Source organism: Alligator sinensis, unplaced genomic scaffold (genome assembly GCF_000455745.1).
Source record: "Alligator sinensis unplaced genomic scaffold, ASM45574v1 scaffold223_1, whole genome shotgun sequence".
Classification (NCBI taxonomy): Eukaryota; Metazoa; Chordata; order Crocodylia; family Alligatoridae; genus Alligator; species Alligator sinensis.
Genome location: NW_005841936.1, coordinates 3,485,754 through 3,501,927, shown reverse-complemented (window position 1 = coordinate 3,501,927; position 16,174 = coordinate 3,485,754). Strand labels below are relative to the sequence as shown.

Genomic DNA, 16,174 nt, shown 5'->3' with positions numbered 1-16,174 from the left:
TACAGAAGGTTTGATTTTTTCAGCCCTGGCATTAACCTCAGTTTCAGTGTACTCTTGCAATTACTAACCTCCAAAGGAATATTCTTCCCCAACTACATATCCAGTATCTCTGGTCCCCGTGTTCTTCTTTTCATGGTATCATCATACTCTATGTTTCTTCTAAGGCTTCTACATTTTTTTCATTTCAATGATCAGATGTTCTTTCTTAGCTAATTACTACTTAGTATAGATAATTCTAAAGCAGGTTGCTGATGACATTCTGCTCTCCATAAGAAAATTATAGCAAACATCTATTGAGAAATGTAGTTTATTTTCAAATTTTCCTATGTTGTCTGCAAACCCTCTCATTTCAAATTCCTTAAATGAGAGTAAGCAGGCTCTTATTTTCCATCACAAACAGAAATATAAATCAGTATATTTACTGATTATGACATAAAAATGCACCATAATCATATAAGAAAGTTATTAAAGCAAAATGTGACCCTTTGGACAGCTATATTGACTAAAAGGATATGCTACAAGGTTTTGTTACTTTCTAAAGAAGTAACTCAGGCTATCAGGTCAATAATGGAACTTGTAATAATAATTCTAAAGCTCCATATTCAAATTTCAGCCCCTCTCCTTTTAAGCAACCACATGTGAACCATTAACTCTGAAGTCAGAAGACAATAGTAGACACTGTACAGATCTAAAAATAAGGAGATGAAAAGTGACAGAGTTGAACCCCTCTCATCGAAAAAGATCATCACTTTCATGACACTTTTAGTCTCTAAGTACGTTCCTGTGAAAGCCATCAGGGTATTAAACAGCTAAGTGTTGCATAAATGACTATCATTTAAAGGAAAGCTCTTTTTTCCTTTTAAAGTAATAGTAAGACAGATAGCAGTAGAAACTAAAGTTCTCTATTCAAAGAACAAGTATTGCATGGAAGTAGGAGTGTAAATTTCTTAAGCTGTCCTCCCAGAAGTTTCAAACAATTTTGGAGGGACCACTTCTGGGAATCTGATAAGAGTTCAGACACTAGTCCTATTCCAGCCCTCATTTCTCAAATCAGTATTATAGATATCAACTATGATGAAGAATCTGAAAGTGTAGTTATTAGACACATACTAGACACACAACCACTAACTTCTTTTAAAAACAGCACCAAATAGATGGAAAGAATCTGTGGTTATCACTAAAATTGCAGTTATTACTGTCATAGCCTAGATTCAAACCAGAGACCTCAGTAAAAGAATGTAGTCCATTGCTGATTAATAGATCCAGCCCCTCAACCAGGCAAATGCCCTCTTAAACAATTCGTCTCCTGTCAACATGCATGGAATTTAACTTCCATTAGCATTAACAGGAATGACCATTAGAAATTGCTATCTAAATGATTAGTAATAATCTTCTGCATCAATTGGAAAATTGGATATGTTTGAAAGTAAACTGTCCTTTGTAGTAACATCTACTTAACTTTAAATGCTAAAAAAAATAGTTTTAGAATTTACTTATAGAATATTTGGATCAGTGCTTTTGTATGTAAAACAGAAAGTCAGAACAATCTATAAAGGTGCATGATGTACAAGTTGGTATGGGGGATCAAACCAGAGACTGTTTGACAATTATGCAAAATTCACAACTATTGCTTGATGACATTGAATAGTATTATCTTTGTTTAAAGATGTAACTTTATTTCTTAATAGAAAGTTATGAAAACAGGGCTTTAAGAGATGCAATCAACATTCAGGCATCTTCACAAACACAGTACTACTTACTTTCATTAAAAGCATACTCAAATCCTTCAAGAGTATCAGGAAACTCAAGTGGTGGCTCATCTTTTTTCATCAGTTCATCCAAGTCTATTCTAGACAATAAATCTGGAAAAAAAAAAGCATCATTGTATAAGTGCCTTCTTTTTAATCAACAAAAGTCATTTTTTCATGATTTTAAGACCAGAAGGGTCCAGTATGATTGTCTACCATGACCTTCTGTAATAATACAGCCCATAAATTTCCCTGAATTAATTCATGCTTCAAGTTCAATAGCTATCCTTGAACTAGTCTCTCCTTTACAAAAACATACAATTTCATTTTAAGTTTCCAGTGCTGGAAAGTCCACCATAACTCACGTTAAGTTGATTCAATGACTAATTATTCTCACTATTAAAAATATGCATCTTATTTCTAGTCTGAATTTCTCCAGCCTCAGCTTCCAGCCACTGAACTCTGTTACCTTACACTGACCGAAGAATTCCCTATTACCAATTTTTTTCCCCATGCAAGTATTTAGACTGTGATCTAGCCACCCTGTAACCTACCCTTGATATCCTATATACGGGAGCACCCTGAATCCTAGCAACTCAGATTCATTTTATCACCAGCCATATTGCTCAAGCCCGTTTTAAAACTTCCTGCTTTCTAGGACTAATTCTCCCTATCCTGCAAGTATCATTCCTACATGTATGAAGATATTTCTAACCATGAAAAAACAAGTATTGTTTGTCTACACCCAGTTTAACTAAGCAATTCAGTTCACTTGTAACAATGGCCTTTATTATTTATAATTTCCCTGTTCTTTGGGTCATCTGCAAACTTTAATTGAAATTTTTGTCAACAGCTAGAAAAATATCTACCCATATTATATATAATCTCATTACTAATAACTAGCATGTGGCTAAAAAATATGATGATACAAAGATTATTCCCAACTTTTAATCTTCATTAGCTCTGCAAGTTATTTTTGTACCATTTAGCTGATTAACGGACACGCCATATACTACCAAGTCAAATGCCCTATTTAATTATAGGGTAATGGGCAGACATTTTAAAATGGGGGGAATTACCATGGTTCAACTGAATCTACTGTACGTGTTCTGTTTGTACACTCCTAAGTGAAATTTAGACTGGGGCAGCTTACCCTCGAATGAAAAGCTGTTAAGCTGGCTTTGCTTACTGTGGAACAAAAAAGGGACTGACACAAATAATAAAGAAGGATCATCTGACTTGTGCTTATGAGCAGCAAACCCCTATCTCCTTTAGAAAAGTATAAGTCTTTATCTGTCCATATCTTAAGTATACTGCATTAACACTAACATCTTCATCAATTAAATGTGTTATCCCATACAATATCAAGTTAGTTTGGCAAGACCTGTTTCCCATAAAATGGCATTGACTGGTATTAAATATATTTCCCTCTTTTTTAACTATGTATTAGCTGAATCCTGTATCAACCATTTCATTATTTTGTTCAGGATTCATGTCAAGGCAACAGGGCTTACGATTTCCTGAATTGTCTTATTTAACATTTTGAATTTTTTGCACAAAGTTAATTTTCTACCAATCCTATGAAATTTCTCTGATGCTCCAAAACATCTTCATCCAAGCCAACTTCATGTTTCAGACAATTCTTCAGGGTATGGACAGGTGTTCTGTAGAGATAAAAAGTGCCTTGGCACTTCGTAGCACTACAAAAACGTAGCATTTTGGGGGCATACAGGCATTCCAACCCCCTGACAAGAGAGCTACAAAACTGCCTCAAAGGTTAGCTCTCCAGCCAGAAGATGATAGGGGACTGCCCTTTTGCTCCCCACCTGTCCTTAGGACAGCCTAATCAGTGACAGAATGCCCTCTCCTCTGCCAGGTTATGGTAAGGGAATTCTTGCCTCCACTTCAAGAGTCCCCACTTGGGTGGCTACCAGGGAGCCAGCTGTTCTCCCTCTCTCCCTCCCCTTGGAGAGGTCAGGTGGAGGTAGAGTGCAGGACTGTGTGATGCTGTTGGTTTTAGAGCCCCCACAGCACTACATGCAACTGTACATGCATTAAACACAGCACTACAAAATGTAACACTTACAAGAAGTTCCTCTTTGAAATGCTAATATTTTGTAGAACATTCAGCATCTTTGTAGCACTACACAGCTTGAACGGCTGTACACTCACTTTGTGTAGTGCTACGAGGACATATTTAGCACCACAAATGTAACATCTGCCCATCGCCTCAGTCTGCTCTCTTAAAATCATTTAGTTTGATTTAATACCCTCTTACAAGTGATTCACTGGCTGTAGTCCTCATTGTGTAATATTGAGCAATTGTTTATCTACTCCAAAAGACATCCTGTAGGGTTTCACAAGTGTCAACATCCACGTGCCTCTACTATGGTACTTGATCATCCTCATAATATATACAGTAAAATCCCTGTTATCCTGCATGAGTGGGGAATGCCAGGTGCTGGTTATGTAAAAATTCTGGGGGGGGGGGGGATGGCAGTGGCAGCACAGGGTGGTGGGTGGCGGCGGTGGCCATCACCGTGTGCAACCTACCTCTCCTTGCCCCCTGTGTCTGGCCAGCCAGAAATTCTGGTTTATAAAGTATTCCAGCTTGTAGAATGGCAGATAACAGGGGTTTTACTATAATTGATTATGAGACCATGAAAAGCATGGGACATGCTTCAGGAAACAGTATGATGACAACTCAAAAAAACCCTATTTTTCTAGAAGACAAATTCAGATAACACCAAGCATACTAGATGGTAAAAGATAAGCCTTTGAAAGATTTCTAAGAGTTGCTTTTGCTAGCTATAATGATGGTAGAGTAGAATAGACATGTGTCAAAAAGAAGATTTGTTATAAGGTAACAAGTTTAAAGAAAAAAATATCTAGCTGGTAGCAGCAAAGTCCAAGAATTTGCTTACTGTGTATGCTTTGCTGGGATGGTGTATCCATTTCTATCTCATAACTGAGCTGCCCCACTGTGCTGATGCCTCTACTTGGACCTATCTTTGAAGACCACACAGAAAAGAACAGGCACTTGTTTAATGGCATGGGACATTTGAAGCACGCTAAAACTTATGCTTATTATGCAGAACTAACTTCCTATATTCCCAAATTCAATTTGAAATGCTAATTTCTAGTCTCAGTTGGCCTGGGTCTTGCCTACCTTAATGACAATATTCAACATTCTCCTGCCATAGCTAAGATTAGCTGAAGTGATAATTAAGCTTAACAGTGCCTTTAGATTTGATCTTCTTAATCATTTTAGGGCAGAAGTGGGCAAAATATGGCCTACAGGCTGCCAAGGGATTTTATCCAGTCCATGGCAGGTCCCTTGGCCCCGCCTGTCTCAGGCGCAAGAGGGCAGCCCAAGCCATGGTATATACGACTGATCCTGCCACCCACAGGTGCACAGCAGGGCTGGGGAGGCACAGCAGCTGAACTTAGCTTCTTGGCAGCCCCAGTGGCAGTGGCTCCTTCTGGCTGCCACTGCCAGTGTTACCATTGCCGCCGAACATAGCCCTGCTTCCTGGGCATGCTGGTCTGTCCACACTGCACCCACCACCAGGGGCTCCAGATGGAGCAGGCACACGGGTGCTCCATGGAGACCAACACAGGACTCCCACAGGCAGGCAGGGAGCAGCATCTAGGAGTAGGGCAGGGCTAGGGTTGGGACTGCGGGCCAGCCTGGAGCAGAGCTGTGATCTGCTCCCCGCACATCCCAGTGACAGGCACCAGTTCCTGAGCAGAGGTGTGCAGGGAGCAGATAGCAGCTCTGCCCCAGGCCCGGGCCCTATGCTATCACTGCCCAGCAAACCGGGCCCCAGCCCTGGCCACCCATCCTATCCCCAGATGCTGCTTCCTACCTTCCTGCAGCCCTATCCAATCTATGCTCTGCCCGCATAACCAAAAAGGCATACTAGAGGTTAAACAATAAAACAAGCTGACAATATTCTTAATCCACCCTTTCCGAAAAATAAGAACACAAAAACATCTGCCTAGAAAAGCACAGGTTCAGGGGTGACCTGGTGGCTGCCTGTAAGTACGTAAGGGGTGTGCATCAGGATCTGGGGGAATGTCTGTTCACCAGAGTGCCCCAAGGGATAACAAGGACCAATGGTCATAAACTCCTCCAAGACCGTTTTAGGCTGAACATAAGGAAAACTTCTTTGCTGTCCGAGACCCGAAGGCCTGGAGTAGGCTTCTTCCAGAAGTGGTGCAGGCACCTACTCTGGATTCATTCAAGAAATGTTCAGATGCTTATCTTGCTGGGATCCTTTGACCCCAGCTGACTTCCTGCCCCTGGGGCAGGGGGCTGGACTCAATGATCTTCAAGGTCCCTTCCAGCCCTAATGTCTATGAATCTTTCTCCAAGGGCAGATCATTCCACCACTGCCCACTACAAGAAACATGATTTGAACTTTCCTCTGAAGTGACAGATATCAGATGCTGTTAGAGAAAGGATGCTGCAGTTGGTCTGTGCTCTTCCCAGATTAAATGAATAGTATAGAAGCCAGGGGCTGGTATGCATGCATTACTATTCATTCCATCCAGGAAGAGCACACAACAACTGCAGATGCTACCTCAGCCAGACAAGGGGTGTTTATACCCGAAAGCTTGCAAAGAATTTTTACAGCTATTTAAGTTGATCTAATAAAAGATATCAGATTTACCCAAAGAACCTCATCTGCCTATGTCCTTAGACCAACACAACTACAACAAAGAAATTCTACTTCCTTTTCTTAATCTAAAAAAAAAAAAAAATGCATCTGATGTCATTTACATATGTAAAAGAGAGCAAGAGAGAGGCACAAAATAAGCCTGTACCTTTTAGTGCAGTAGTTTTTTCTTTTTCATCTGGTCCTCCTTGCTGGAGTTGAGCCATCTTTATCCAAACTGTGAACAAAATTGAAGTGATGAAGGAAAATGACATCAATCTTCACAGGATGAGCTAAAATTAATCAAAGTTAGGAATCAGTCAATTAATTGACTTTTGTTTCACAAGATATTACTTGTAAGTGTGTATACCATTAAAAATGAAAAATGACTCCAGAAGTTAGTTTCCTACCCGAAGAAAAATTGCAAATACATTTGATATACCATTGATAAATTTAAATTTAGGGTTGACATTTATCTTTCCTTCAATACATCAATTTTCATACTTAAAAAAACACAACCATATCACAAAAAATTAAACAGTTTTACTAAAAAAATGTAATTCAATCACACAATCCCTTGCAATCATTGGTAAAGGATTATTGGTAAAGGCTTCAATTTCACAGGAGTAAAGTTTGGCTTATTGGAATTTAACTGATCTTCCATTTTTACTGTTCCTCAGAAAGGTATGAACTACAAACCTCCTATTTTTCCCAAATGCCTATGATTTATAATTACTCAAAATCACAATAAGAAATGGAAGATACAACCAAGATACAACCAAGATAAGTTATATTATCCCAAAATGAAACTATAATTACCATTTATTATACTTTTGCATATAGAACTAGATTTTACTAAAATTATATACAGTGGCTACAGTTAAATTACACAGCCCCGATTTAGGAGCTTGGAAAGATGCTAACTTTACCACTCATTACAATTAAGTTGTAGCCTAAGGAGTCATACGGCACAGTGCCAAGAGTGTAAAACAATTTGTCTGTTTTTCTCTTACTCGTTCTGATATATTTTTACGTCTTGCTTTCCCTGTTGTGGCACAGCTGGTTCATCTAACTAATCAAGAATTTTATAAATTCCCAAGTTAGTTTTCCTAATAAAAATTCAAAGTTATCAGTCGGCATGAGCACAGGTAAATGCTATTGAAAAATGCAGCCAACATGTAGTTTGATACATTTGATAGACATTCATATGTGTACTTGACACAGGTTATTTGGCATTAGTTATCTGATATGGGTTAGGTTACAGAGAATCAAGCATCAGAAGCTTTTTACTGGGACATGGAGCTGACATATTGTATACCTCCTGATAAATACTATTGGTTAAATATGGCTTTGCTAGAAATGGTTAGAGTTTAAAGTATATTCAAACATCTCTTTTGCCATTTTGTTTTGTGGATTACATAAAGCAATTATCATATCTCCTTCTCCTTTACAATCTCAACAGAAAATCCACTAGGTATAAATAAAACTATAAATAACATGCCATGTGTAATCTTTATCAAGTCAGCATTTAAAAACAGAAAACACAGGAATTTCTAGGATGCTCTGTTTACTCAGTATCTGAAATTTATAAAGAACAAGTATCCAGGTATAGAGCACCCTCAAGTTATTTAAAATGAAGTATCATAAGCAGCAAGATTCTTGTAGTTTCTTTTCTATTTTGTAACAGACAATCATCTCAATGACTTTTTCCATCCACCTGAATTTAACACTTACAAAATATACTATCACAGCAACTCACATTTAAAAAAAATAAAAAACAGATATGTATGAACCTCTTCTCTCCTTTCAGCTTCTTGATTCGTAGTTACAATTTGCAGTTGCTATTTGATTTATCCTTCCCATGAATGTACCTTATATCATGGCCATGTCTCCAGAAATCACATTTCTATAGCAGGTTGGAACTGGTTCCAATATTGACTAACCTTCCACCAGAGACTTAACAGGATTAAACCTCTGTACTACTGGTTCCCTCCAACTTAAATTTATGAGTGGAACACCCAAAATAGTTTCTTTTCAGGTTTGGTAGTTCAATGCAAGACCAGCTAATTAATAGGAACATTTAATAGGTAACATATGGTAAGTATAAGGGGTTTAATTTTATTATTTTAAACTCCCAGAAACTGCCATGCTTTCTGTCTCTGCAGATTCTGAATGCTCTGGAGAACTTATATACCCATCTCCTTCCTGTAAAGATGTGACGGGTTTTAGTATTTCTTCTGGTTTTAGTTTAAAAAAAAAAAATCATATTATTAATTTAGAAGGGAATTGGCTATCAGCTGAGTACTTAAAAATCTAAAATCTTCCTTTAGGTTCAGTAACCCACTAAGCAGGCATGGCCTGTGGGACAGCATCAATTTCCCTTGTACTCACACCTAAAAATACTCAATTACAGCTACAATGGCAACACACTCTAAGAGACTTCAAAACTAAGGTCCACCAATTTGCTTCTTCTGTCTTCTAATATCCCTACTCAGGTTTTGCACTTCCCCAAGTCTGTCACACTTGAACAGGATTTATTTTAAACAAAACGAATGTGCACATTTAGTTCCCCTAGGTTTTAACACAGTAAAAATAAGGTTACGTATAACATTTGAAACAGGAAAATAATAAAACTACATAGGGAAACTGTAAATAGTCCTAGACTGCACCCAAAACAAATAATACCATTTAAAGAATTAAATTACTCAAGCTACAATCAAAAAGTCTGGTTTCTCATGAGAGATCGTTCTGAAATGGTTGTAAACAGAACACTAATATTCAAATTGCTGAACAGAATGGATTAACATCCATCAATATGTGTGTTTGCAAAACAGTGGTATCATTATCTGTAAAAACAATTGAAGTATTTAAAAAAAAAACTAAAACACAAGTCACTGTAAGTGCTAGAAACTAGGGTGCCCTTGTACTGTTCTACGTGTTTAGTGTATTTCAAGAAAACTAAATTAACACTGTAGGTCATGATGTTAGTTATGCCCAAGTCTTACCTATGCAACAATTTAAATTTTTATTTTAACACGGGTTAGTGGAATAGGTTACAAGTTGCACACAAATCTTCAAAAGTATGCTACAAAGTCAAGAGAAAAAATATAAGACTTATCTGAACATGGAATGAACCTGTCAAATTAAAAAATAAAGTTGGATATAAATGATAAATATAGTGGACACAGCAAAATAACAACATTTAGGTGAATAATAGGACTCCGGGCATTTTGTCTCTCCATTGTAAGACTGGGTTTCATCTATCAAATGAAGAGCTTGCCACTGAGGAAAAAGCAGGTACCTCGTAGGATGACCTGCCAACCTGGAAGATCTGGAGAACTGAATTCAGCTTTGAGAAAAGACAATTTACCAGTTCTTCAGTTAAAAGTAAAAAACTGTAAGAGCAGCCACTGGAGGGAGGACTTGGTGTTAGAATGAGGATAAAACAAGCACAGAGTGTTTTATGTATTGTTTTGTATGAAGACAGCATTTTGTTGAATCCTTCTCTGATATTTGTTTAAATGACAAATGCAAGAATTAGATGAGAGGGTTAGATTTCCTTTCTTTGAAACACAGATGTTGATTCAACTAGAAATTGTTGGTGCACAAATGAACACAGAGAAAATTATAAAGCTGTCTGAATGGTTACTTGTAAGCAAAAGCAGGAATCACAGATTATTCAAAGTTTGCATTTCAAGCTCCTGTAAGGATATCTAATAAGGCCAGATCACTCTTTGACTATTTTGTTCCGCACGTATCACTACTAATATTTTTTCATTGCATATTCACTTACATTATCTGAAATCTGTCTGTTTTTACACAGATACAATCACATAGATAATCCTTTAAACAAAAGGTTTTACATGGTCATTTATTTCCATTACATGTGACAAGCACACTTCTGAATAAATAATAGGTACTGCTCCACCTGCAGAAATATTTAAAAGTAAGAAAGCTACTTTACAAGCAGACTCTTATTTATTTATGCTTATATTGGTTTTCCATGCAGAACCAGCACATATTTTATCCCACAGCATCCAATGAGGTTTCTATAGCTCTTTACCCTCAATGATTAGCAAAAAAGAACAGAACCCAATGTGAAATATATTTTGGTTTCACTGTTATTAATAAATCTTTTAGTAGGGTGTACAATATACAAAACAAAGAGAATTACATTCTGGCCATTAATATAAGAGAAGAATTGGCAGGTGCAGAAGCAAATGTCCATTTAAACACGCACACGGGATTTTTTAAGCATAAGAGGATTACCTACATAGTTCACATTCTCATTTGTAGAGTGCTACTAGAACTTTGGGTCATAGAGCTTGAAGATACAGTCTAGCACAGTGATCTTCAAATGTGGTCCATGGACCCCTGGGGGGCAACAGACTTAAGCTAAGGGGTCTGCAAAAGATGACTATGATCGATCCAAAATATGTGAATACCCACATGTACAATTGAAAGGGGTCCACAACTCCATTTGAAATTTCCAAAGGGGTCCGTATCTTGGAATTTTTTAGGGGTCCACAAATGAAAAAGGTTAAAAATCACTGGTTTAGCAATACTACACTTCAAAACAAACAAGACACCCTAGTATGTCTGTGTGTATCCCCAAATACAAAAAAAAGTTGTTTCCACAGTGGCTTCAATTATTCTTCTCTGTATCCATTTAGGTGAAGAAGCTGTCAAAAACTTTAGAAACTAGAATATCATCCTAGTCTACATTTTACAGCAGATGAACTCAATGGGCGCATTTAGATGAGCGTGCACATGCAAATCCACGCAGACAAATAGCAGTGGCACACAGCTGTGCCACTGCTACTTGTCCGCAGGGAACGCCTGTGCAAGCATGCTCCAGCACGCAGCAAGTTGACCAGGTTGGGTAGGGGAGGCTGGGGCTAACACTTGGGCTGGCCCCAGCAGCCTTACCTGGGGCACTGGGAGCCTCGCGGGGCTCCAGCAGTGGTGATCCAGGTACACAGAGCCTGGCTGGCAGGAGGAGTATGGCTCTGGCCGGCCAAACTCTGGTTACAGGTAGCACACACTGCCGCCACACTTTTTTTTTTGGTGTGGGTTTGACACTGGGACACAAAGATCTCCCTCTGTCAAAAAAACCCACAGCGCTACAAATCAGCAGTGCAGCAAACGCCTGCATGTGTAGCGCACGCAGTCTGCAGTGCCGCAGATAAATCTGCGACACCACAAAAAGTACATGCACACTCTTCTGCCCAGCACTGGGCACACTCTTCAAATCCAATGTTTTGTGACTATCCCTAATATAGGCTGCATAAATTGCAAATGCTGTAATTATTTAAGTGAAACATTAAAAAAGAAAACCTTCAAGTATTTTTAAACAGCATGAGTCCATCAAATTTATCTGTACATAAATCTGAGCTCAACTCAGCAGAATTTGTCAAACACACTGCTTCATTAAAATGCAGCACAAGTACAACCTGCTCTTTGCAAAATGACATGCTGAATGAACCAGAGGAGACAAAATATCAGGTTAGATTTGGGTGATGTGACTGATGACTAACTAAATCAGTGTTCCTTCACTGGTGGGTGGCTGGTTCCCATCAAAGGTTCTAATCTCCTGCCAGGAAGCCCAGGCAAGTCCAAAGGAAAAAAAAATGTTGTTTTCAGTAGTATTTTATACTTAATTATCTTCAACTTGACCCTTTAAAGAGTCCTGATCTATCTTTTAATGTGCCTGTATAGCACTTATTACCACTGTGTCCAAACATCTCTGAGTTGTTCCTAAACTACAGTCCATGAGACCAGAAAAGGTCACCTGTGAATTGTACTGGCTCTTCTTCTCAGCTCTTTTTTTATTAAAGGTTTGATAATAAAGGTGTAAGGTGGCCCACAAGAAATTGAGAGTTCACAGTTGTCCATTAGTACAAAAAGGAAGGAAATTATTGGTGCAATTTTAGGTGACATGGGTGCAAACACCTATAGTTCAGGTTGCATACTGCTTTTCACAATAAGATCCTATTTTAATTGTTTACTATGTTATCAAGCTTTAACTATTCAGGGGGACACTTTACATTCTGCTTTGGACTGATGTGGGTTTTTGAGGAAAAATCAGCTAAAATGGTTTAATTATGTCCAAGAAAAAGATCAGGTAAAATATACTGTAAGAGATCAAAACAACATGTATAACTCTTTGAAAGAGAGCTCTAACTAATCTTTCTTTGGAGTACATGTTTGAAATTCAAAAAGAGGACCAACATACGTGTCAGGGTCCTGCCTTTTGTCATCCTTGGGAAAATCTGCCAAACTTTGGCCAACTTATAAGCATTTAAAAAATGTACTTTGTGTAAACTGGCACAAACGCAATACTGTTCAATTCCTAGATTCTCCAAACAATTTCATCAGTACAAACAAGCTTCAATCTCTCATTAGCAGGGATGCTGGTTTTCTCTGTTTAAAAATCACACATTCTCTGATACAAAAATCATAAATTCTCCGATTTAAATACTCCAAATCTGCAATTAAAGTGAAACACCACTATATAGATATAGATATCAATTGAACACAATGTTTAACTGATATATTTACAATTTTAAAGCAATTTGGGAGCCTACCAGTGCCTCAATCACTATAATAAAATAAAGTCTAAGTATCTATAAATTTTGATATTTGATTTTGGGTTTTTTACCATGGAAAAATCAGAGCTCTCCCTGCCCCCTTTAGTCACCAGGATGCAGGTACAGGCTCCTCTCTGCCAGCCCACACAGCCCCCCAGCCCTGCTGGTGACCCTCATTCCCCACCCACAGCCACCCTACTCCCCCAGCCCTGACGGAGGGGAGCTGCTTGTTACAGCCAGGGACTCAGGTCCACAGCCACCCGCCAGCAACACCCAAGCCCCAGCTGCTGCCCATGGGGCAGCTGATGCAGCAGAGAAGCAGAGACCATGGGGGGGTCAGACGTGGGCTGCTCACTGAGGGTGGGCTGGGGGCTCCCTGCACTGCTGCCCTTCCCCCAGGGCCCCCATGGCCCAGCAGGAGGGACCCGGTGCAGTAGGGCAGAGTGGGGCCAGGCAGGAAAGCTCACTGCTACCGCTGGGAGCTCTGCATCACCATGGCAAGGCACCCCCTACCCACCCAGCAGCAGCGAGGGGCACAACTCCACACCACCATCCCCACTGCCGTCAGGTGGGCAGATGGCGCTCTGCCAAGGCAGCGCAGGGCTTGCATTTTCTCCGCCCAGCCTCGCTCTGCCCTGCTGCATCAGGTGCCGCCCCCTGGGCTGCAGAGGTCCTGAAGAAAAGGCAGTAGGGCGGGAGCCCAAGACCACAGTGGGCAGCCCACCTCCACCCCATACACAAATCTGGGAGGCATCTGCCCCCAAGAGTGTGCACAGGAGTGGGGAGCCAGCCCCACCTCAGCCCCGCTCCTCACACGAGCCACCCACAGTTCCATCCCGCTGCCCGCCAGGGCCCTGCAGCCATGCATTCTGGCCCCGGGCCCCAAGCCCCACACACTGCCCCAGCTGGGCAGCAGCCCCAGCCCTACCCAGCTCACTCCCTTCCTCCCTCTGTCCCTCCCTATGGGGGCCTCAATCTCTCCTTCTCCTCTCTCCCCTGCCCCCACCTGCAGGAGCTGCTCTCTAGGCCGCTCGCACATGCACATGGCACCCCCTGCCTGGCAGCCCTCCTCCTGCTCCCCACAGCCCCTTGCAGGCTGGAACTCTGCCAGCTTGCACAGAGCTCTTTGCAAAAGTGCAAAATCCACCTATTTATTTGTTAAAATGAAAAATCTGCATTTTTCTTGGTTAAAAGGGAAAAGCCACGTTTTCTTCCATTTTTCCACGTGAAACGGAAAACCCAGATCCCTGCTCATTAGTTTGTACACACTCCTCCAGACTATACAGTCAACATCTTCAGAGAGCAAATGAATATACTCCATCCTGTTTGCAAGGGATGAGCAGGATTTTTCCTACAACTGCTTATCTAAAGTGTTGTGGGCAAAGGAAGTAAGGAAGTAAGAGCTGCGTGTCCGATGCCAAGGCACTGTGACAGACTAAATGACCTGGAGGGCTGAGAAAGAGTGAGGTAAGAGAAAAAGATACAGAACGGCAGGTAACTGCATAGGAGGGCTTGGAGCTAGAGAAATGAGATGAGAGCATAGGAGATGGGACAGGTATAAGAGAGGCATGGTAGGGCAGCCTAAGAGAGATGAGACAGAGCTAAGAGAATGGAGAACAAAAATAAAAGAAGCAACTTGTCCTTATGTTCCTGTTCTCTAGTATCCAACTTGAGACACCTTAAGTACAACTTCCATAATAGCTGAGTGACTAAAGCCTGTGAAAGTCCTGCTTGGAACAAAGAAAACACTGAATCGTCCAATACATTTCTCAAATTAGACCTTTAAAATTAGTACACGCTTTTGACAATTTGTAAAGTAATTCCTCTGTCCCATTTCCACTTCTCTAAAATGAAAATATTTCCCCCTCAACTTGTAGGGCTGCAGCAAAAAGAAGAATTGTTAATGCTTGTGAAAAACTTAGACCCAACAATGAGAGCACTATAGAAAGCCCATGAGACAATTAATAATTTTGTATTCAGTGCAGGATTTGGAGGGTGTGCAGTAAATAATACATGTGGCTGTACACTGAATAAGAAAGATAAAAAAGAAGTATTGAACAGTTGCTGATTCAGTAAGCACCATAGAGTCTGCACTAAATAGGGCAGAAGCTCCACAGAAAAAAATATTACGTGGCTGGATAACTTTCTATCTTGTAAGTGTTTGACTTTGCAATCTTACTCTTGTTCCTTTATGTAGTTCTTTTATTTTTGTTATGAATACTATGCAGTCTATTCAACAGACATTTCCTTTATTTTGCCAAATTCTTAGTGAAGACAAGCAAGAAAACAAACAAAAAAATGACCGTCTATTCCGGGCCTCATATTAACCTTGTTATTCCAAAAATATTTTCCCTCACAACCTGCTTTATAAGTGCTTCAGTCATGGAGATACCTTGGTAGGCCCTGGGAAGACAGACTGGACAAAAATGACAGAAACCTGGTCTGCTAGTTTATAAAGTTTGAATAATACACTTCCCACTTAAGACACAACTGACATCATAAACTACTAAGACAAAAACCTGACCACTTTTAAAGTGCACTGTGACCCCTTTCTTTACAAAAGTGTTTCACCATAATGGAAATCCAAAACCAAGCTTATTATATACCTGGATTTGCCCTCCATACATTTATAAATATTATAAATTTATACTTTAAGGTATTTTGACAATTATATAACTCAACAGAGATCTGTCTGGATAAAAACAGGCAGGAAGGAGAAGAATGGATCTAGACCACCCTCTGTCTTCAAGCACTTTAGGAATTGTTAAAATATAATGCAAGAACTATTATATTTAAGATTGTTTCCTTTTTTCTAACCAACTTACAAACTGAAACGCAGGAAAAGGCCCACAGAAGCAAAACAAAAAACTCTGTATTAGAAGAGACCATTTCTGACTCTCAAGAGACAGTAGTTATTTTGGGATAACCAAATCAAGGACACACAGTATGCCCATCCTGATATATAGGGCTGACCCCATCCCACACCATGAAAGCTACCCTTCTCATCTTATACATTAGAGGTCTCCACAATGTTCTTGTTACATGCAAAACAGAGCACTTTTATAAATCAATGCTGCCTTTTATGCCTGGCTCTAGTCATAGGCAGTATAAAAAGGGAGTAATTGGGGTGCAGAAAGGCCAAAAAGGCATGAAAAGAAAGTTGTGGAATTCCTTC

General features: G+C 39.7%; 1 protein-coding gene across 1 annotated transcript in view; it reads right to left on the bottom strand.

Annotated features, from left to right (window-relative positions):
- Nucleotides 1-16,174, bottom strand: part of FAM172A (family with sequence similarity 172 member A) — a gene marked incomplete at its 3' end in the record, with an annotated part of 182,567 nt that overhangs the window by 149,144 nt on the left and 17,249 nt on the right. Inside the window, exons 2-3 of the mRNA XM_006019717.3 lie at nucleotides 6,579-6,702; nucleotides 1,761-1,862 (exon numbers count right to left, since the gene is read on the bottom strand). Of these exons, the coding sequence (XP_006019779.2) occupies nucleotides 1,761-1,862; nucleotides 6,579-6,684 (208 nt within the window). The remainder of the gene's footprint in view (nucleotides 1-1,760; nucleotides 1,863-6,578; nucleotides 6,703-16,174) is intronic.